The sequence below is a fragment of the Perissodus microlepis genome, chromosome 1 (genome assembly GCF_051167445.1).
Source record: "Perissodus microlepis isolate ML-2025 ecotype Zambia chromosome 1, ASM5116744v1, whole genome shotgun sequence".
NCBI lineage: Eukaryota > Metazoa > Chordata > Actinopteri > Cichliformes > Cichlidae > Perissodus > Perissodus microlepis.
The window spans coordinates 2,203,651-2,224,536 of record NC_140461.1 but is presented as its reverse complement, the minus strand read 5'-3'; the positions used below and the strand labels follow the sequence as shown (position 1 = coordinate 2,224,536).

Genomic DNA, 20,886 nt, shown 5'->3' with positions numbered 1-20,886 from the left:
TGCAGACTAAACATAGGTGTGAAACGCTCCCAGTTTGTCTCCAAGGGTCCCAGGCAGAGCTGCAGGTGCAGTGCATTTCAGGAACTACACACTGAGGCAATGGGAGGGTGTAGTCTCTGAATAATCCTCCTTTGTATCAGACAAAGGAGGATTATTTTCATCTTTGCATCGTGCAAAACTACCCTAGAGTCCCGTAACTAAAATATGGAGCTGAAAATGAAAATAAGTCCCCTTTAATTACGTTTTACTACAAATTTTTCCTCTTCTCATCGATATTACATCACTCTTGCCTTTCTGCATGTGGGTTCTTTCTGGCTTTTCCCCGCAGTCTGCAGCACATTAGACTAACCGGTGATTTACGATTGGTCATAGGTGTGAATCTGTCTGTCTCTCTGAGTCAGCCCTGTGACAGACGGCGACCTGCTCAGGATGTACCTGCCTCTCTCCCTATTGGCTGGTCTGGGCTTGAGCACCCCTACAGCCCTGACCTGGAATAGCCACATGAAGAAAGACCTTCATGTGGCATTAAATCATTGAACTGCAGAGTCCATGGCGGATGGATCGGCTTCCCCGAGGATTATGATGAGGCTCCTGCAGAGAGCTGATGTGTGGAATGCATTTAAACAGCTGATGGAGGATGAAACCTTCACTGTGTTTTAATCCTGAACACCACGATGCAGCTTCCATAAACATCGTCACGTCACGCTGCCATCGATCACGACTGCGGGTAAATAAAGCGGACTCTGTATTTGGATTTGGACCTTTTAATGGAAGTTAAGTGGACGTTTTGTCACTGTGACACTCTGAGAAAGCTCTGTGTGGTTTGTGGTGTACACAGCTGCTGAGGGTGTAATTTTCAGATAAACCTCAGGCTTTAAAATCAGAGCTGTTAAACTTCTTCAGAGAATGCAGCACAAAAACGTTTTTTTTGTTTCTCTGTATTAAAGAAAGGAGAAAGGAGAAGTGGAACCAAAGGGGAACCGTAACTTCTTAGAACACACTGAGCCATGAACGTGGACGTCGGATATAAAGGGAGCAGAGAGCAGGTCAGAGCACATCAGCCCTGCACATTCAAAGAGAAGAACATCTGTCTGTGTCGGGAACCATGAAGACTCTGCTGGCTCTCACGGTCCTGACGCTCATCTGCTTCCTGAAGCACAGCTCTGCCAGTGAGTACCGCTGACCTCTGACCTCTGAGCGCCGTGAGTCTGAGCTGCACTCGTATTAACTCTGTGTGTGTGTTCACAGTGCCAGTCGCTATAGACATGGTGATAAACGGTGTCGAATGCTGCGAGGCCGTCACTAATAAAATCCACATACCAGTGACAAAGGTGACGAACGTGACGATGACCAGCGACTGCAACCTTAAAGCGATCATGTGAGTAAACACAGAAAGTCATGTGACAGGTGTTGAACATTCATGTTATCTAATTTGGAGTTTTGAGTTTTACAGCTGGCATAATTACTTTGTGTTATTGTGGCTCCCTGATCAGCTGCTCAGCTACAGCTTTAGTTTTAGTCTCTTTGCTCCATGTTTGGTCTCCAAATCATTAGACCTGTAAATCTGCTTCATGTGATCGTTCTCACTGGGTTCATCATCGTTCCACTTTTTTAAAATGATTTTGAATGAAACATTTTTACGTGTTTTCGGGTATTTCGTGTCTTTCAGCTTCTTCCCATCACTGGCGCTGTGTGTGGTCCTTACAGTGTGCATTGTGTGTTTCTTACAGAGTCACCACTGAGGCCAAAAAGAAGTTCTGCCTCGACCCTGAATGGAAACACGCGCAGATGCATCTGAAAGAATTTAAGAAGAAATCCCGACAGTCAGGAGCCCCGAAAGTTTAACACGTTGTTCGTTTGTGGGCGTGTTCGTCAAACATCAATGATTTTTACAGCTCGGTGCTCATGTTCATGTTTGAACTGTGACAGAACTTAAACCCAATATTTCTGATGATTTCAAAGAAAACTGAATTATTTAAACCTTTCATGTGTTGTTTTTTTTTTTTTAAACTGAGATAATACCAAGTAGTACATCTGAACCTTTCAGAATAAAAGACTTTTGAACTTAAGTATTCTCTGCAATTTATTTTGGAGTTTGAATCTGAGTTGGATGTCTTCCTCACACACAAAGGTTAGTCATGGCGTTCCACAAGCTTGTCACATTATACGTGCTGTTCTTAGCTAATATCATGAGACATTTCAGTGGAGACAATAAACAGCGATTGTAGCTTTCCAGAAGCTCGACGCGCCACTTTGTCCTCTCAGGTACACGGTGACTCAATCCAGAATTATCAAAGACAAAGTTCAAACAGATGCAGAGACACTGAGAGGTTAAAAAAAAACCCTTCCTGTCCCCTATCAAAATAAAAGCATACATTTTAAGCACAAGAAATCAAGCTAAGAACTTATTCCATTATTCTTAATATGTCAGTCTGTAAATATTCCTTCCAATATAATACAACTCTAAGCAAGTGAGCCATAACTTTATAGTTTTAATCATTAAGCCAAATTATGTTAAACATATAAACTCCACAAACTGCATCGAGGCTCCTACAGCGATATTTATTTATGAAACAAACTACAAAGATTATTGGTTAAACTACAGGCATGTCCTGTATGAGGGTCTGGATGAGCTGTGATTGACTTGGTTTCCTTTTAATTATTAGATGCTTTATTTGAGCTGGTTATTACATTAAGATTGAGATCTCTGTTCTTGAGGCCAGTGTACAGTTAAGAGCAGACAAACAGAAAACGTCAGACATGATCACAAAATGAGAAGAACATCCGAGAGCAGATGCAGAAATTACAACCTTTAAAAAGTTCCAGTCCAATCAGGAAATGTTGCCTCGGGCTTTGGTTTTCTCTTCCATGTGTGGGTTCATGTGTGGGTTCATGTGTAAGCAGCGCGTTCGGTCCAGCTTTTCCACGTTTGTTGTGAATAATGTTAAAACGTGTTAACACATGATCACATGATCCTCACAGCGTTCGCTGTGTGCAGTTCACCTGCACTGGCGAGGAAACAACAAGACAACCAAACAGGCAGCAGTTTAGCAGCTGGTGCTCTCTGCTTGTCCCTCCTGACTGATTTCTCTCTAATTTTATCGACATCTTTTATTCCGACCTGCGCTCGCCGCCCAGCTCGTTCAGCGTTTGTCTTCGGCCCATTGTCCCTTCACAGATGATGTTTCAGGCAGCATAACGCTCGTCACGGCACCTCCAGACTCGTGTCTGTCACGTGTACCCACTGTGAACCTGATCTCACCTGTGACGGGATCGGGTCACTAGTGGCGACCTGCCAGTTGTCCTCTGGTCCCCTGGACAGTCGAGCTGGTTGGTTCCTCACGCCGCTCCTCGTAGAGCTTGTTTCTGAAGGTTTGGTCCCAAACGTGTAACTGATTTGTTCTCCCTGCACAAAGGAGCAGATACGGCCCTGAGGCTGCATGGTCCCAGGACCTTGGTGCTTTTAAAGCGTTTGGATTCTGTGAATATTTAGAGCTTGTCTAAGTTCTTGTGCAAAGTTTAAAGTCTTTCCAGTCTGAGGAGCTTGGAAAGAAAAGCAACTGGACTTCTTTGTTCCACCTCTCATCCGAGAAGCTTCTTCCCAGGCATTTAACTCTCCACCAGGGTCCAGCTCTGACGTCTCCTCCACATTCTGTTACTTGTTTAGACTCTGAGATTGAAGAGCATCCTTTTGGATCCATAATATGTTCTTTATGGTGGACCATATATCACCAGCAGGGTGCGCCAAAGCACCGCTACAGCAATACAGTCAAAACTGTGGGGTCCACTACTCAGTGAACTTTATTTATTAATATCAATCAGTTAGTTTATTTCATTATTAGTGCAGCTGATGATCTGCATGTTTGATTTGGATATTATGGATTTACGCCCTTCCTGATTCAACCGTCCTCATTTATCTAAGCTTGAGACTGTTGCTAGGAGTACACGGTTTGGGGGCGGGGCTCATAAAACCTAGGACCGCTCATGTACTGCTGTTTAGATTATTTTGTGGTTTGGAGTTAAAGTTAGAAGAGCGAGGCTGAGATGGTTTGCACATGTGCAGACGGGGGAGAGTGGATATATTGGATATATCGGACAAAGGATGATGAAGGAGAAGATGCAGGGGGTGAAGGACACGTGAGTGTCACGCCGTTAGCCTCGTCTCCTGTGAGGACAGCAGGCCGTGCGGGTTGGAGGAAAACAAGAAGTGATACAAGAGAAGAACGAGTGCCTGCTGGACTTCAATGTTCCCATTGTTTGTAATTTAAACTGAAGCCGTCGTGCCAACAAGTGTCAAACAAGTACTGCAGAGACAGAAAGAGGCTCTCGCACAGCCTCCATCTGCGTCTCGAACACGAACGATAACAGCAGATGTCAGCGTGACAACACATCTGAAGACAGCCATGCACACGAAGGCAGCAAACACAGAAATGATCCGTCCGGCTTCCAGCACAAATCATTTGGAGGAAAAGTGCAGCTGAATTTAAACTGATGACAAAATATAATAATGAGATACATCAAAGTCAGACCTTTTGGTTTTTGTTCAGAGTAGAAATGTGCATGAAGCTGTGACGGCAGAGTTACAGCAGCTTATTAAAGGGTCACTCCAGTTTATTTCAGCCTGTTTAATGTGTATGAGCTGCATAAATGAATGTAATTCAGGGCAAAAAGCACAAACTCCCTGCAGATTTCTCATCTGAAACTTTTCTGTTTTACTGAAAGGAAACACAGAAATTAGCCATCTGGAGCTGATTTCCTGCCAAATTTCAGCATCATCAGTCTGCCTGCCCGTCTTACAGTGAGGACCATATTTGATCTGACATTACATTTCTATCAGCAGAGGTGTGAATAATTCTGTCCAAGATTTAGACGCCATCAGGAGGCTCCACTTTTATTTATTTTTTTAGATTTATTTTTTTAAATGTTCTAGATTTGTTTTAAGCTGGGAAAAGAAGGCCATCGCCAGAGTGAACGAGAGGATCACACAGACACATAACATCTCAGTCCACAGGTCCAGTTCAGGGCCTCCAGTTAGCTGAGGTGAAGCCTAGCAGAGAGCTAGCAGCTACAGCCACCTGTGTCACCATCCACCTGTCAGTCAGTGACGCCACGCCCCTAATAATACAAACTTTAATCCAGGTGAGTTATAAAACAGGTGTTATGTTAGGAAAATTATCTATAGAGATGAAACAGTTTGTGTATCAGGCTGTAAACATGTTTGTTTCTGCTGTAAAGCTTTAACATGGGAGTCTATGGGGACTGACTCACTGCTGCCTCTGCTGGACGGTAGAGGAACTGCAGGTTTTACGGTCATTTCTGGTATTAGCCGGTCACTGCAGGAGGTGCCTGAGGGTGACTTTTGAATTTAAGCACCGTTTTAGTTTCTTTATAACAAAGCTCCACAGGAAGTCGTTACCACAGTGTGTAATTCATCGCTGCTGACTGCAGTGTTGCATTTTTCTCATTACTAACTAGTCCTTCCATTCAATACAGTGGAGCCCACCATCTCGTTCTCTAAGGCCTCTTTTTAAGTCACATTTTTCTGTCATGTAGTCATTAAAACTGCTCGGGAGCTTCGAGTGCAATAAAACAATCCAAAGCATTCATCACAGCAAATGAATCCAAGTGTTATTTTATTTTAAAAATGCCAGAAAGACGTGAGCGGTTAAAGAATGAAGGACACGAATTTCTGTGCACATTGAAGGACCGAGTTGGTGGTTCTCAAAAATGCTTCGACACCTCCGCTGATTGGTTTTTAAATGACTTTCTTCCCTCCAGGCTGCCACCGACTCCCTCTGAAAAATCCTCTCTGAGACGTGACGGCGTCTGTGCTGTGCAATCCATCACAGTGAAGTTTTCATCACCGGCTTCTGCGAGCGCCGATGGTCCATTCGAGGACACTCCAACATCCCGAAACTCGAGAGCCGGGTCAGCGTCACAGTCCAAAAGCAAACGGGAAGAAAAGACGATGCTGAGAATCTTCTTTCAGTTATCTGATTAAAACTGAAAGAACCAAGAGGAAGAAATGTGATCTTCCATTACACTGATGCTCTCCAGACAATCATACTGTAATTGGATTGGTGCACTGTGTGTGTGAGTGTGTACAAAAATAGTGTATTACTACAGACACAGTGTCTCCTAGCAGCCACAGAGAGGAGTAAGATTATTAAGACCACAGTTTGGAGCTCCTCAGAAAACAAAGGGAGAATTCAACGTTCGGGAAAGGCTTTGGGAACGACTCATTTCCAGCTCCGTGCTTTTGCTCTGACTCACGATACCAAACAACTCTTTCATATCTTACTGAGCGTTGAACACAAACTCTTATAGCTCCTCCCCCTTTTAAAGCAATCTTCTGAGTGGCTCACAGACACAAAGGTTTGAACATGGGGTGGTTCTGCACTCACAGCCAGGGCTGTGGACTGGAGATGACCATATAAGGAGATCCACTTGACATCACAGAGAGCCAACGATAGAAAAACCTGCGATAAACGTGTGTAGAGCACAGCGGTGCACAGGGATTACTTTACATACGCCGAGCTCGTCATTAAAAACAAACACGGCTGGGACAGGAAACAGGACACTTGAACCTCTAACATCCACCAGGTCAGCAGTGACGTGTGCAGAGTTACAGACGGACTTTGTTTCAGCTGCAGCAAAAACCAGAAGATGTTATATTCCTTTTGTATTGTTTTTTTCCCTAAAACTCCATAAAAAGTAATGAATGTTCAGCACGGCTGCACGGTTTAAGCCGTTATTTTGATTATTTGTTACAATCGTTCACGGATTTTTCGATGGTTTCACATCTGTACAAATATTTGCACCAAAATAAAATAAATTCATAGCATTTTTTCGCAAAACTTTGCAGAAATTTAAATCAGCAGGGTGCTGCTTCCACTTTTACATAATGCAACATTCCTGTAGTTATTCTTTATAACTGAATATCTGCAGATGAATCAAGTGTTCGTTCATCTCCTAGAAGGAAGATCTAAAGTCTGTGTTTGTTGTTCCTGCACGAGCGACGTTTTGCTGCTTTGAAAAATAACTGCATGAGGTAACAACAGATGTTTTGCCAGTAAGCTGACCATTTTCCCGAAGCTCTCATTACTCACCGTGGTTAGTCGGCACTTATCTTTGACCACGTGAAATGAGATTTGAGTGTTTCTCTGTGAGTGGATGCTGCACAGCCTCGCTGTCATGGACGTCTGAGCTGATGTTGGATGATTGTTACTCTACAGTTCTGGGTGTTCTCGGGTTGCTTTATGGTGCAGACGTAGCTCTCCTGCACTCTTTGCATAACATCTTCTTGGTTAATCAGTGCAGCCGGCGGCACAGTGCAGGGGACAGCTGCGATTGGCTCACGCAGGCAGGTGGCCAGACGCTGATTTAGGGAGCGCTCGATTTCCTTTTTATTGGAGGAGCGTGCATTTATAATATTACGTGATCAAATCCATTTAAATGTGTGAAGCCAAAATCAGGATCAAGATCAGATTGATGTAAACAAACCTCAGTGACCTGGTGGAAGTTAAGAGGCGACTACAACCTGATAAGTTGCGGACACACTTTGATGGAAACATGAATCTAGAGCGTGGAATATTATTTTGTTCATCGTACAATTGCTCCAGAGTTTTAATGTACGGGAAGGAGAAAGTTTTTAACACATAATGAACCAGAAGTGTCACATGACCTCCATCAGAACGCTGCAGACGGAAGCGTGGGAGTGTTGCTCGACTTCATCCCGTCGTTCCCATTGTTCGACACGGATTTGAGCTCATCTAGTGAAGAATCATCCTTGGAGCAGCTCTTCCCCGACTCGGCGGCTATTTCCTCGTCCCGCTCCTCCTTCCACACCCGCTTGTACTCTTGCTTGAGCTCCTGATATGAGCGGGAGAAGGTGTGGAAGATGGAGGTGGCCGGGAACGCCATGATGAGGATGCCGCTCAGGATACTCGTCAGCGCCACTATCTGTCCGGGGATGCTGCGCGGCACCATGTCGCCGTAGCCCACGGTGGTCATGGAGATGATGGCCCACCAGTAAGAGGCCGGGATGCTGCTGAAGCTGTGGTGGGGGTGCGTGGCGGCAAACGGCGCCAGCTCGCTCTCGGCTAGATGAACCAGTGGTGAGAAGAGGGTCACGGCCACGCAGACGAACAGCAGCAGCAGGCCGAACTCTCTCATGCTGCGCTGCATGGTCACCCCGAGCGTCTGCAGGCCCAGAGAGTGGCGAGCCAGCCGCATCACGTAGAGGATCCGCAGGGCTCGCAGCAGGCGAAGGATCAGGCTCAGTTTGTCCAGGTAGCCTCTGCCGGCCCCCATGATGACATCCTCGTGCGACTCGTCTTTGATGTCGACCACCAGGGACACGTAGTACGGCAGGATGGCAACGGCGTCGATGATGTTGAGCGGGCCGCGGGCGAAGGCCAGCTTGCTCTGGGCGTTGATAAATCGGAGCACAAACTCCAAGGTGAACCAGGCCACGCAGATGGACTCCACCACGAACATGTTGTGACACTTCTGGGAGCACTCGCCCTGCAGACGGGGACAGAAACACAGAGCAAATATAAAGTGTCGCTCCATCGATTTCACACTTGATGCTCAGATAGCCTCAGAAAACAGTGACCTGCGAGGCCCGCTGCCTCTCGCCGTGCCAAGGGCAAACGGCCTCTCGGTTTTCCTTACCATCACTTTAATTCCACGTCTGTCTGCACAAAGCCAGAAATTGGAAAACATTTAAAAGCTGCAGAGCACTTACATTGATTTCTCTGGAGGTGAATGCTAAAGAAAAGTGTCTGTTGTAATAAGAAGTATGCGTCGCCTCAGGGAAAAAATCCATTTTTATTCCAGTGTGAGTTTAACAGATGACAGAATGATGACAAAAAAATGAGAAAGAAAGACGACTGAATGAAGAACTGTCCACAAATACCAGAGTGACAAAAAGAAAAGTGAAAATTACAACCTGGAAGAACACGGGCTTTTCTAACTGCACATAATGTGAACGACTTCTGGCAAGAAGACGCCGTCGGGCAGCTTCCATCAAGCATTAAAATTTATATTTTTAATCTAGAACTCTGTGTTCCCTGATAAAATACTACTCCTGGAAACAGGTGAATTATTTGTGAGGGAGCTAAGATTCAGGAAAGGATGGTGAACCTCACCTGAACTTTCTGCCTGGTACTTGGTGAAAGCTGTATAATAAAAATGATTTTCCTGCTTCCATTCTGCTTTCTCCTGTTTTACTCCATCAGATCTTCTTCTATCCTGTTCCAGCCATGATGTGCATAACAAACATGACCAGACGTTCTAATAACGAGGACAGTGTATGCACAAGTAATCCATGTGAGCCAGAATCACTTAGTTTACCACAATTTTTTTCTACTTCTGGTTCTACATGATGTCATAGAGAGTATCCAATCAAAAGAAAGTGGTCTTAAAGGGTGGCCTTGAAGTGGGAGGAGCTAAATAAGGGCTATCTCTATCTGTAAATCATACAAAACTTCTCTAGTGGAGTCAAAGGATAAAATATGAGGCTGCTGTAAACTGTGTCAAGATAGTGCTTTATGCTAATTTACTAATTTCATTGAGTGGTGTCTTTAGAATTTGGCCGGCGCTGATTAGTTGTAGAGATATAAGGTGAAATTTTGTTTTTGAAAAGCAAATCCGTCAGATCTTATTTTTTTCTCAAACCATGACTCCTGATAATTAACATTAAATAAAAACACTGTATTTTCTGTAAGCTAACGTTAGCACGATTATATCTGCAGCAGAACCATCCACCTTACAGGTCGGCCAGATTCAGAACTTTCAGCTTCTTTTAGCGCTCACGTCCACACTTTGATTTTCTGTCGGCTCGATTAGTCTGACCGACTGCAAAAACGTTCGGGAGGAATTGATTTATTGTCTCCAGCTCACAAAAGCCAAATTCAGACTCGTTACACTGACAACAGCAGTCAGCTCTGCACGCTGTCTCCTTTGGTTACCTCAGACCGCCGGCAGAAAACAACCAGCAAACAGTCACGCTGACAAAAGCTGCTTTTCAATCCACGCCTGAGCCCCATTAATGTGCTTTAATTTGTCTTTTTACTGTCATCGCTCTTTCCATCACTGAAGTTACACTGATTTATAACCGCACCTATTTGTAATTACAGAGGATTTATTCTCCATAACTTTATTCTTGGACTCTTCTGTGGATGCCCGTTTTTCTCATACTGAGTCGGGTTGGCAAACATAAGGCCCAGGGGCCAGAATCAGGCCCACTGGATGGATTTGGAAAATGTAAAGGACAAAAATGTTCCACTTTAAGCTTTTCATAAGTTTTACAGCTTTTCCTACTGATAAAAAAATCTCCATGGCCATTCAGAACACACCAAAACAAACAACTAATAGATAAACAATATATCAGAAAGTTTTTTTAATTATCTGCCATAGAAATGTATATTTTTACACTAGGGTCATAGTAAAAAAAACAGACATATTCTGTTAATTAAAAAAATATAAGTCTTAGAATCACAGGATTTTCTGCACAAACAATTATTTATAAAAATTTCAAATTAAATCAGCGTTTCTGTATCACTGAAACTCTGGGATAAACTGTTGCATCTGTTCTTTTTCTTATATTAAAATATCTCAGGGATTAAATGTGCAGTTAGACTGTACATGTACATGTAAATACTCTGTTATATTACTGTGATGTGATTAATGTGTTAGCTAAGAGCTGCTTTTACACATCCAGCCCACACATCGCACGTTCATCTGTCGTCACATTTCCACTCTCCTGTCTGTTGCTGGGTGCAGGTACCGTGCAGCGTGTTTATCACTGCGAGCTTTCTGGTTTTTTCTAGAAGCTTCTGTCTGTAAATATCACAGTGAGAGAACAAAATCTGCAGCTCTGTCGGCATCAGTTTACCTGTCAGTTAATCACAATCAGCCCCACTTTACATCACAGCTACGTGAGCCGACGTTAATAGGATGAAATATTTAGTGTTGTGGTGGAAATGTTTCTCAGTCAACACACAGTCTGCTCTGTGAAGTTTTCATTACTTTCATTAAATTTCCAGCTAAAAACCATCCTTCACTAACGGCTCCGCCACTGAGGGGAACGACCCAGAGAGCCAACTACAGCAGAAATGATGTTTTCATCTCTGCAACACATAAAACTGTAAGTCAGGAAGTAAACAAGAGCTTTATAGCAACAACCGGCTCTAACCAGCATCAGCAGGTCCCCTCTTCAGCACCATTTTCTGCATTAGATCATCTTTTTTACAAGAAGTCCTCCAACAAAGCAGTCATCATAAACTAACAATGTACCATGAAAATCATCATGTAGGACTGTTTACTGTCCACGCGAGCGCACAGACTGTACCACTGCTGGAGTACACGCTGTTCTTGGACCATCTGAAAGCTTTAGTTGTTAAGTTTAGATGCAAAGACTCTTTGGTGAGGAGCAGAAAGCAGTTATGCGCCATGTGCAGCTCTGTAGAGGTAGCAACACGATCACACATCACAACATTTACACATTCACACAAACTTCTTCTTCTGCCACCTGCTCCCTGCAGAGGTCACCAAAACACATCACCTGCCTCCATCTCACCCTATCCCAGCATCCTCTGTCACGCCAACCCTCTGCGCGCCCTCCTTCTTTACATCCATGAATCTTCCCTTTAAAATGCCTCTACTGGTCAGCCAGATGACCCCGGGGTCAGTTTTCCTCTTTCCTATAACATTTCCTGGTTTATTGGCACCTGTGTGATTACAGTCCTGAATAATATTTACATGTTTTAATTTAGATATTTCAGAAAAATCCCCTTTCAGACTCCAGTTTAGCGGTGAGTGCAGCGTGTATTCCAGCTGCTACAGTGCTACGTGCTATATCAGAGTGTGAGCTAGCATTGCTGTGCACTGCTGAACTCTGCAATTAGCCCGAATGTGTGAAGAGGAACAAACTGGGTGAGTCTGTGATGCTGCTGACCGTTAGAAAGAAGTCTTACACACTTCCATGTGTTTAACCTGTTAAGCCCACAGCGGTTTTCTGAGTTTCCTGTTCAAAAAGGAAATTCATTGTATTTCTCTGCAATTATAAATTCTGTGTAACCAATCTTGGTATCAAAATAAAGCGAATACTTGTGAGATTTCATCAGAGGTGTAAGTAGTACTGCAGATGTTACTATTTCAAAGTTACTGTACTCAAACATAGAAAAGTTTGATTTTTTATTTCCCTCGCCTCATTTTTTAAAGTGTTTTATAGCACATAACACCTTTGAAAATATGCTCTGGGTCACATTTAAGTCCAGAAAATCACGTAACTGTTTGGCATCTTCGCTTTGTTTGGTGGTTTTAGAAATGGTTTACCTGAGATTTTAGCAGAGATTTAGAGGTTTCCGTGGATACCACACATATGACTTTAAACTATGACTATAACCTTGGCTACGATGACATGGGGGTACATACAGACAACCTGACACTGACTGAACGGAAACACACAGACTAAATACAAACAAGGGGAGATCAAGGGAAGTGGCCGCACACTGGGAAACAGCTGACACAAACAAATCATAATGACGCCACAAGGGAAGTGTAAACTAGGCACATAGAACAAGACAACAAGACCTTCAAAGTAAATAGGAAGCATGATGGGATTCAGATGTGACCTGAAGTTGACAACAGGAACCATGCAGACATAACATGACAGGTAAGACACACCCAACAACAAGGGGAACTTGGGAAACTATGGGAACGGGGGAAGATGACACAAGGAGTCTAAATGAGCACAGAACTATAACTAGGCAACCGAGGAGCTAAAGAAGACTAAAAGAACCAAAACATAAACAATGAATATCAAAATACAATGAAACACTGGGTTAAACGACCCAGGACCGTGACACAGTGGCCCCAGATGCAGACGTCAGGTTCAACATTCAGCCAGATCCCAGAAATTTCTTTTTTATTTAAACCCATATTTAAACCCATATTCTGTAAGCTCTGTACCCACCTTCGTCTCCTCATCTCGGAGGTCCGGCATGGTGCTGATGCACAGACTGATGACGGTGACCATCACCATGACGATGGAGAGGCAGGCGAACATCTTCCCGGCCAGGCCGGAGTGAGGGTTTTCCACCATATCGCGCAGCACCACGATCAGTCTGCGATAGCCCTTTTCCGTCTGTGTGCTGCTCTTCTTCAGCATCGTCCTCTTCTGCCTCCACTCTTCCTCCTTACGCTCCCGCTCCGCCACCTCCTCCACCCGGGCCATCATGCGACGGCGGCAGCAGCGCTCCATATGTCCGGGGTCCACGCCCCAGTAGTCGAGCTCGTCGTGCAGCGAAACGGCACATAACTCCCGGAGCAGACGCAGTTTGCCTGCCGCCAGGAAGTTGAGGATGACCCTAAAGGCTGTTGGGTTTCGGTCGAAGAAGAACTCCTGGCAGGTTTCGTCGTAGTCGTCGCAGAGTCGTGCGATCTCCTCGGGGGTGGTGCAGAAGCGCAGGCGACCCAGACGACTCTGAGGAAACTGCTCCAGGGTGCTCCAGGGGAAGGTGTAGCGGTTGCCGCCGACATTGATCAGAACCTGCAGGGTGCGGTCGACGACGTATGAGGCCTTCGGGTCACGCAGCAGCTGGGCGCGCTGGAAGTAAACGCCTTTGAGGGTCTCGGTCTCCGGGATCTCGGTGAAGAAGCGGTCGAGGCTGCTGTCGTCGCTGCTGATGGAGTAGGTGCTGAAGTCGTGGTTGGCATTGCTGATGATGGGCATGCTGGCAGCTGGATGTGTGACGGGATGGATGAGATTTTATTATGTCCGACTGACCGGAGTTTTACGGAAGCTCCACTGAAACTGTAGGGAAGCAAAAAGACAGATTCAGTCTGTTGAAATCTTCCATTAATTCAAACTTGTTTGTCTCCAAGGGGCTCAATAGGGACCAACATGTAGTGAAGGAAGTGTCCCAGACCTCCTACTGTCCTGATATCAAATCCAAGTCCTTTTACGTCACTTATCGAGCCTTTTCATGTTCATGTTTTAAAGTTACTCCAACTCAATCATCCTTTTTTGCAGAGAAGACTAAAATATCTTCCTTAATGTTCCCCACTCGTACCCACAACGTAAAACTATTAGGAAATGTTGTCTGACACATTCAATTAACTGCTACATCGGTGTTAAACATCCAAATTCAGAATGATTAAGAAGTTTTGGCTTGAAGCTTGACGTGACATCAGAGTCAGTATTGCAGTTTTCAAAGCGAGCTCTCGCTGTCATAACCTGTCAGATACCATCAAGAAACAAAGAGCAGTAAATGGGATGTGAGCAGGATGCCGGTTTCTGATGTGTTTAATCACAGACAACACTGAACAGACATATTGAGCCACAGCAGCAAAGCAGCCCGAAACGCGGAGAGAGAAGATGAGGCCTCTCGCATATTTGTGCGAAGCCTCATCTTCTGTAATGAGTCTGATCAAAACAAATCAGCGTGCCAGGAAAAAGAGTTCGGATCACTGCAGTCGCTGCCAGGAGAACAACAACCCTCAGTGAAGCACAGGACCATGAATATCACCCAATTTGATGCGTATCTTCTAAAATACTGAATCTCAGACTCAGTGGCAATCATTATTAGTCTGCTATGAATTTGGTGATGGATTCTGAAGTGAACTTATTGTGTTTTTTTTTTCTTATTTCCTGTCATATCTCCTGTTCCGATGTTGAACAGTCATATTAAAAACTGATTTTCAAATAATGAAATGTGTATGTACAAATAAATACCCAGATTCAGACAATTCCTTCTATTCTAGAAGCTTCTTTGATGATGCTGGTGAGGGGATATCCCAAATATGGTCAAAAAACCCCACCCACCTGCTGTGTCCGAACGTTTATTCTCCACTCGGGAGTGAGGTTAGCAGGGTGACAAAGTTTTCTTTCTTTATTCAGTATTAAAGGTTTTTTCTGTTCTTTAGAAAGAATGCAGAGTTTGGATCAACAACAGCTGAAAACCTAAAGTGGACTCTCAAGTCAAATACGAAGCAGGATTTTCAGCTAGGCTAATGCTAAAAGACAAAGCCATCCAGTTTTTAAGTGATGACGTGATGAACCCTGCTTCCAGGTCCAAACTACTCTCTGTTTATTAAAGCTGTTGTGATTTTAACATGTTTTAATTCTTTGTATCTTGTTCTTTTTAATCTCAACAAACCCCTAAAAACAGTCAGTGATGACTGTCGGCCTCTCTCAGTTTTTATTACCACCGTTAAATTTAAAGCTCAGTGTTTAATACCTTACGATGTAACTCCAGCCCAGCCCATGCAGCAGTATATGAATGACTAACCTCGTATTGTGGATGGATTATCTCAGTTGTTCTCCTGACTGAAGTTTGGTCCGTTTACAGCATCCTGCCATGCGATTGCATTTGTCCCTAACCATCGGGAACCCTCACATTAACTTTTATCGAGTGGAATAAAGTTAGCGTTCATCCTCCAGCTTCACTGTGTTTATGCTATGCTAACAAGCTAGCTGTGTCGCTGTATCACGTAGCACATCATTATATACCAGCTAGCCAAACTTCAGTAACCCTACAAACATCACTGCTGTTTAGTTTTCTGTCTTCATTTATGTTGGAAGTGATAGCAGAGCTGTACGTTTTAATTTGTTTCAGAAATCTCTCAGTCAGAACATGCTATATCATGTTTAGGTGGAAACTAGCGAGCTAACTTCCTGCTAACTTCTAACTCTGTTAAATTAAAAAAATTCTGTTTTCGTGGATGTCTGGATGTTACACCTGGTAGAGCAGCCACACTGATTATTTTATTACAGATGAAAGAATTTAGATAATCTGTAACTCACAGTGATGCCGCAGTGTTTGCTTGACTTTGGGACCTGAAGCAGAGTTTTGACACGGAAACAGTTAATGACGCCAGACTTAAAGACCATATTCCATTGATAATGGGCAATACTGAGGAGTTAGACCTGGATGCAGAGCAGCTTGTGACTATAGATTCATTGAAGACTATAATGTGCTGTCAGTGCGCCCCAGGGCAGCCGTGGCTACAATGTAGCTGCCATCACCAGTGTGTGAATGGGTGAATGACTGATTGTAGAGTAAAGCGCTTTGGGTCCTTAGGGACTAAGTAAAAGCGCTATACAAATACAGGCCATTTACCATTTACATTACCATGCTTACCTAGACGTAGCTAAGATAAGAATTTTGCTAATCCTGAAACCCTATAAGAACAGCTCATTCAGTTTCCATATGTTTTCTACTCTTCCGTGTTATATGATCATTTAGACCAGAGGCGGGGCCAACCTGCAGATGAAACAAGACAACGAGGACAACGATAAAAAAATGAAGCTTTTTGTTAAATAAATCAGACACTGATCCTGATGTGCTGTATTAAACCAGCTGGGCTTCAGGTGTCAAATCTGACAATATATACAGCTCTAATAATTCTTCCATGCCAGTCATTAAAGAACAAATCAATGAGTCTACATTAGTTCGTGTGTCTTTTTCAGTAAAATAGAAAATTGACTGAAAGGGGAAGAAGCTCTCAACACTCCCCATTTTAGCCTCGACACCCTGCACAGTTTCTTCACACCAGTTCACGCCTCGATTTGTGTGACTCGACGGTGAGACACAGTGATGGCGTGAACGAACCCAGAGAGTAGAAAATGCCTGAGAATCACCAAAGAAGCTCTTTCAGCTCTACAGGTTTGAGCAGAAAGTAGTTTCACCTCGGCCTGATGTCGACAAGATGAATATAGAATCTGCTCGTATGAAAGCAACGTGGGTTTGACAGGTCGCTCAGTGTGAGCTATAAAAGACTGAGATCCTCACTTCTCGTGACAGCGAACCACACATAAGTTGTAAGTCATGCTGTAAGTACATTTAAGTAATGCATGAATAATTTAAAGATTTGTATATATTTTACAGGAAAGGAGGAGTCATTTAAGTACTGCATCATTTTTGTGGTAATTGTGAAGCAAAACAAACAAAATTTCCCCTTTCATGTTGTAACCATGCTGTGCTACAGATTTAGATATTTATTTTTTCATACAAGTTAATAAAGGAAAATATTTATAGTGTTTAAATAAAAGGACAGTTTAATAATACAATGTCCCAAAAATTACCCCATGTTTACAACACAAGATCAGAGAATATTCTTTGATTTTCTGCAGAATTCCCATTAAATTACTTAATGAATGAAACCACTTTAAATTACTTACACAGTACTAAAGTTTATTTACATCACATTTCTTTCGTTTTCTGTAAAAACCCGACTTGTTACCTCCTTATTTTAGTGTATGTACCTTTAAATATTTGTAAGTAAATATAATGATGTTGTAATTTCAAATAAAATCCCATGCTGACTCCCATTATGGACTCTTGTCTACATCGTTCCTGCAAAAGCAGCCACCTCTGAAGCTTTCTTGTTAGACACAAAGCAGCTACACAAAGGAAAACCGTGCGTGTGTGAATGGATGTGTAAGACATCATTCAAGGCACTTGGTGATCAGGTAGAGTAGAGCCAGTCCACTTCCTGGTTTGTGTTGCTGATGGCTCTGTCCTGTCGCTGAATTCTGTCCTAGATTCTGTTTGAGTGCCATGCTGCTCTCTATGATCTATGATCCCAATTTCAGGCACACGTCAGGGATTATTAAAGTGAGCAGGATGCACGCAGCTCAATTTGGAGCCACAGCAGAGAATCTCAATACTTTATAATTAAGAAATATAAAATTGGGAAAAATCATTAAAACTTAGTATAGAGTGACGGAGGGAGAAAGTCATTTTAATCCGTTTACTGTTAAATCTACAAAACAGTGCAGTGTGTGTGTGTGTGTGTGTGTGTGTGTGTGTGTGTGTGTGTGTGTGTGTTTCAGTCTAATGAACAGGAGGTTTATTTAAAAACATAATTTGGTGAAAAACTGACATTTAATGGTTGTATGAGTGCAAACAGATCCTCTGTACACTCCTGCAAAAGCTGAACATGTTTCAAAGCGTTCAGTGTTCCAGCCCAGTCTTCATTTATGCTGTGCTAATGTAGCGCCTCTAATATCAACAAGAGGTTTCAGGAGTGAGGCCATGTTAAAAGCAAAACTATAAAAATTGTTTTGTCTCAAGAGATCATTTCCTCCTTCATAACACCTGTACAGGGGAGAACATTTTTATAACTCACCTGTTTAAAGCTTATTAAGGCTTAAAGTTTGCATCATTAGGGGCGTGGCTTCTTGAATGACAGGTGGACGGTGACACAGGCGGCTGTAGCTGCTAGCTGTTTGCTAGCTTCACCTGAACTGGACCTCTGGACCACTTTTTTTTTTTTGCTGTTGGAGCATTTTGACATCATGTGACCAATAATATGGCTGCTGTGAGGTCACTGCACTAACAGACCATCCAAGAAGGTTGAGCTCTGGCTTTTGGGTTTGATTTCAATTCTTACTCAGCAGTAATTACCAGACATCTGTGTCTGTGTGATGCCTGAACCAAACTACTTTCACTCCAAAGAAAAGAAAGAAAGACATAAAGTAATTTAAAAAAAGCTATATGTAAATAAGATAATCAAAAACATCATGGCTGCAGTCCAAGTTTTGTTTAAAATGTTGAAGCCAGATACCAGGGGCTGATGTGACTGTAGAGTCCTCCATCTTTTAGCTACAGTCTAAAGCTTTCCTCAGCCTCTCCGACCTGAAACCAGCTGTCAGCTCATATTTTTTATTAAAATGCGAGCTGAGCCACTTTCTCGCTTAAGATCTGAGACTCAAACTCAATTTTTGAAATTAAAGTTCAGCCTGAACTTGACACAGAAATGAGGGGCGGACCCTGAACTACACCCCGGCCAAAGTTCCATACAGGCCAGGTGTGATTCACTCACCTTTCAGCGCGGATACGAGCCGCCTCGGCTCTTTAACGTGTCCCGTTCATGTTCTCTAGAAGACGCTCCTCGGCCACTGAGACTGGCGCACAACCGTCCGCGTAACTGCGCCAATTACGAGGCACAGGCGCTGCTCCGGCTCCAGTTTCTGAATCCAGTCTGAAGTTTGGGCTCGGTGTGTGTCCGTGCACCGTCACCGGGCTACACGCACACGTCGCCTCTCCAGCAGCTCCGGAGTTGGAGGGAACGGAATGAAAGGGATTTCTTTGTGCGCAGCTCGGCGCTCGGTGTCCGCTGACCCCCGCCCCCGCCGCTTCCGAGGAGACGATAAATGCGATTACCTAACGGCGGTGTCCTCCTGAAACCTGCCGCTGGATTTTCATCTGTGTTTGACAGCAGGACCGTCCTCCTCCTCCCCCCCCATCCTCCTCTTCTCACACCCTCCCATCTCCAGCCCTTCTCGCCGATGCACTGTAAAACACAGACAGGCTGAATGTGCTGGAAGAAGTTTGGGGCGGTTTTGTCTGATGTGAGAGACAAGAAGAGGTAAAAGAAAGAGACGCGTGTAAAAGTTTAACCATTTAATCTTCAGGATCTTGTTGAGTCACTAACAGCTCCACAGCTCTGAGGTCGGACCGGATAATTCACCCTGCAGGATTTAAACTTACAGCAAGTCTGTGTGACTCCATCACAGGTCAGAATGAGAAGCAGTTTGCAAAAACTCTCAGCTGCAACAGTAAGTCTGATGTAACCAAGAGAAAAAAGAAAGCGCGCTGCATCCATTCTGATCAGAGCAGCGGGTCTACTGCACAGCCTCTTTATTAGCCAGAGCTGTGCTTCTCACATCTACATGCAAGTGGATTCAATTTCATGTACACACTCTGTAGACTCCAATTTGGTGCTGCTGCACTACAACAGGACCCTGCTGTACATGCGTTCTGCAGGCCTTCTAGAAAATAATATAAAGCTTGATTAGACGCCTGATGACTGACACCACAGACCAGTATGTTCTTATTTTCTATTCCTGGAGGGACATACGCAGAGTTAGTCCCTGTTTTTGTTCAGATACTCAAAACTAAATGTCACAAATTACAGGTGGTAAAAAACAAATGATGAAAAGTTGCAGTTCCTCTAACGACCAGCAGAGGCAGCAGTGAGTCAGTCCCCATAGACTCCCATGTTAAAGCTTTCCAGCAGAAATAAACATGTTTACAGCCTGATACACAAACTGTTTGCTCTGTGTGGATCATTTCCTCCTTCATAACACCTGTACAGGGGGAGGATGTGCTCATGACTCACCTGTTTAAATTGCTTTAAGGCTTAAAGTTAGCATTATAAGGGGCGTGGCCTATTCGTGGCTGTAGCTGGTAGCTGTCTGCAAGGCTTCACCTCAGCTAACTGGAGTCGCTGAACTGGACCTCTGGACCATGTTTGTGCTGTCTGAACCTTTTTAATGACATCATCTGACCTAAAAGGGAATGCACAGAGATTACATGCACTCACACAGTTTATGTTACTCATGTGTGTACATATATATTAATTTAATGGTTTGTGGAAAAAAACAAACCAACAATGCTGTGGAACATTTTTTTCTTCTTCTAAACATGAAGACAACAAATGAAAATGAAAGTTGGAAGTCAATAAAAGACAAATTTAAAAGAAACCAGGGGAGCCTTAATCTACTGGCTAAAAAGCCTGTCGAGTATATTTTTTTCAACCTCACCCACCTGCTTAGGTGAACTCTGTCGGTCCCTTCAACAGTAAATATATTAGAAAGAGAGAAAATATGTTCCCTCCAGATGTAATTTGCAGTTAAGCTGTGTAAAAATGTCATGTTTTAAAGTCAGGGTTGCTTTGTAGTTTGCTGAAAACAGCCGTGACAGAGCTCCTACACACAAACCTGTGGTGAAAAACCACAGGTTTGTGTGTGTGTGTGTGTACAATGCGACAACTCTGTCACCTCCTACAAAAGGTTGCCGGAGCAATCTGTTCAACCAGATATTAAAGGAGGGTAACACATGCGCGCTACTGCCAGTCCCCTCATCTGCC

The 20,886-nt window shown here is 43.6% G+C and overlaps 2 protein-coding genes across 2 annotated transcripts; one reads left to right on the top strand and one right to left on the bottom strand.

The window, feature by feature from the left end:
- The first annotated feature begins 472 nt into the window (after nt 1-472).
- On the top strand, nt 473-2,083 carry LOC146393092 (uncharacterized). The gene is made up of 4 exons (XM_084926180.1): nt 473-727; nt 948-1,169; nt 1,249-1,378; nt 1,731-2,083. Exons 2-4 carry the CDS (start codon nt 1,106-1,108, stop codon nt 1,843-1,845), a joined length of 309 nt encoding a protein of 102 aa, XP_084782306.1. The 5' UTR covers nt 473-727; nt 948-1,105; the 3' UTR covers nt 1,846-2,083.
- A 24-nt stretch (nt 2,084-2,107) lies between these two features.
- LOC146393091 (voltage-gated potassium channel regulatory subunit KCNG4-like) lies at nt 2,108-19,292 on the bottom strand. Its single transcript, XM_084926167.1, has 3 exons — nt 18,838-19,292; nt 12,983-13,822; nt 2,108-8,526 (listed from the first exon to the last, which is right to left on the bottom strand). The coding sequence occupies exons 2-3, from the start codon at nt 13,739-13,741 to the stop codon at nt 7,690-7,692; spliced, it is 1,596 nt and encodes a 531-aa protein (XP_084782293.1). The 5' UTR covers nt 13,742-13,822; nt 18,838-19,292; the 3' UTR covers nt 2,108-7,689.
- Between the last annotated feature and the right edge of the window lie 1,594 nt (nt 19,293-20,886).

Coding starts and splice junctions, on each gene's coding strand:
- LOC146393091 (XM_084926167.1), bottom strand. CDS start 13,741: ATGCCCATCATCAGCAATGCCAACCACGACTTCAGCACCTACTCCATC. Junction 8,527..12,982: donor TCCGAGATGAGGAGACGAAG/GTGGGTACAGAG, acceptor CCCCGTCTGCAG/GGCGAGTGCTCCCAGAAGTG.
- LOC146393092 (XM_084926180.1), top strand. CDS start 1,106: ATGAAGACTCTGCTGGCTCTCACGGTCCTGACGCTCATCTGCTTCCTG. Junction 1,170..1,248: donor CCTGAAGCACAGCTCTGCCA/GTGAGTACCGCT, acceptor GTGTGTTCACAG/TGCCAGTCGCTATAGACATG. Junction 1,379..1,730: donor TGCAACCTTAAAGCGATCAT/GTGAGTAAACAC, acceptor TGTTTCTTACAG/AGTCACCACTGAGGCCAAAA.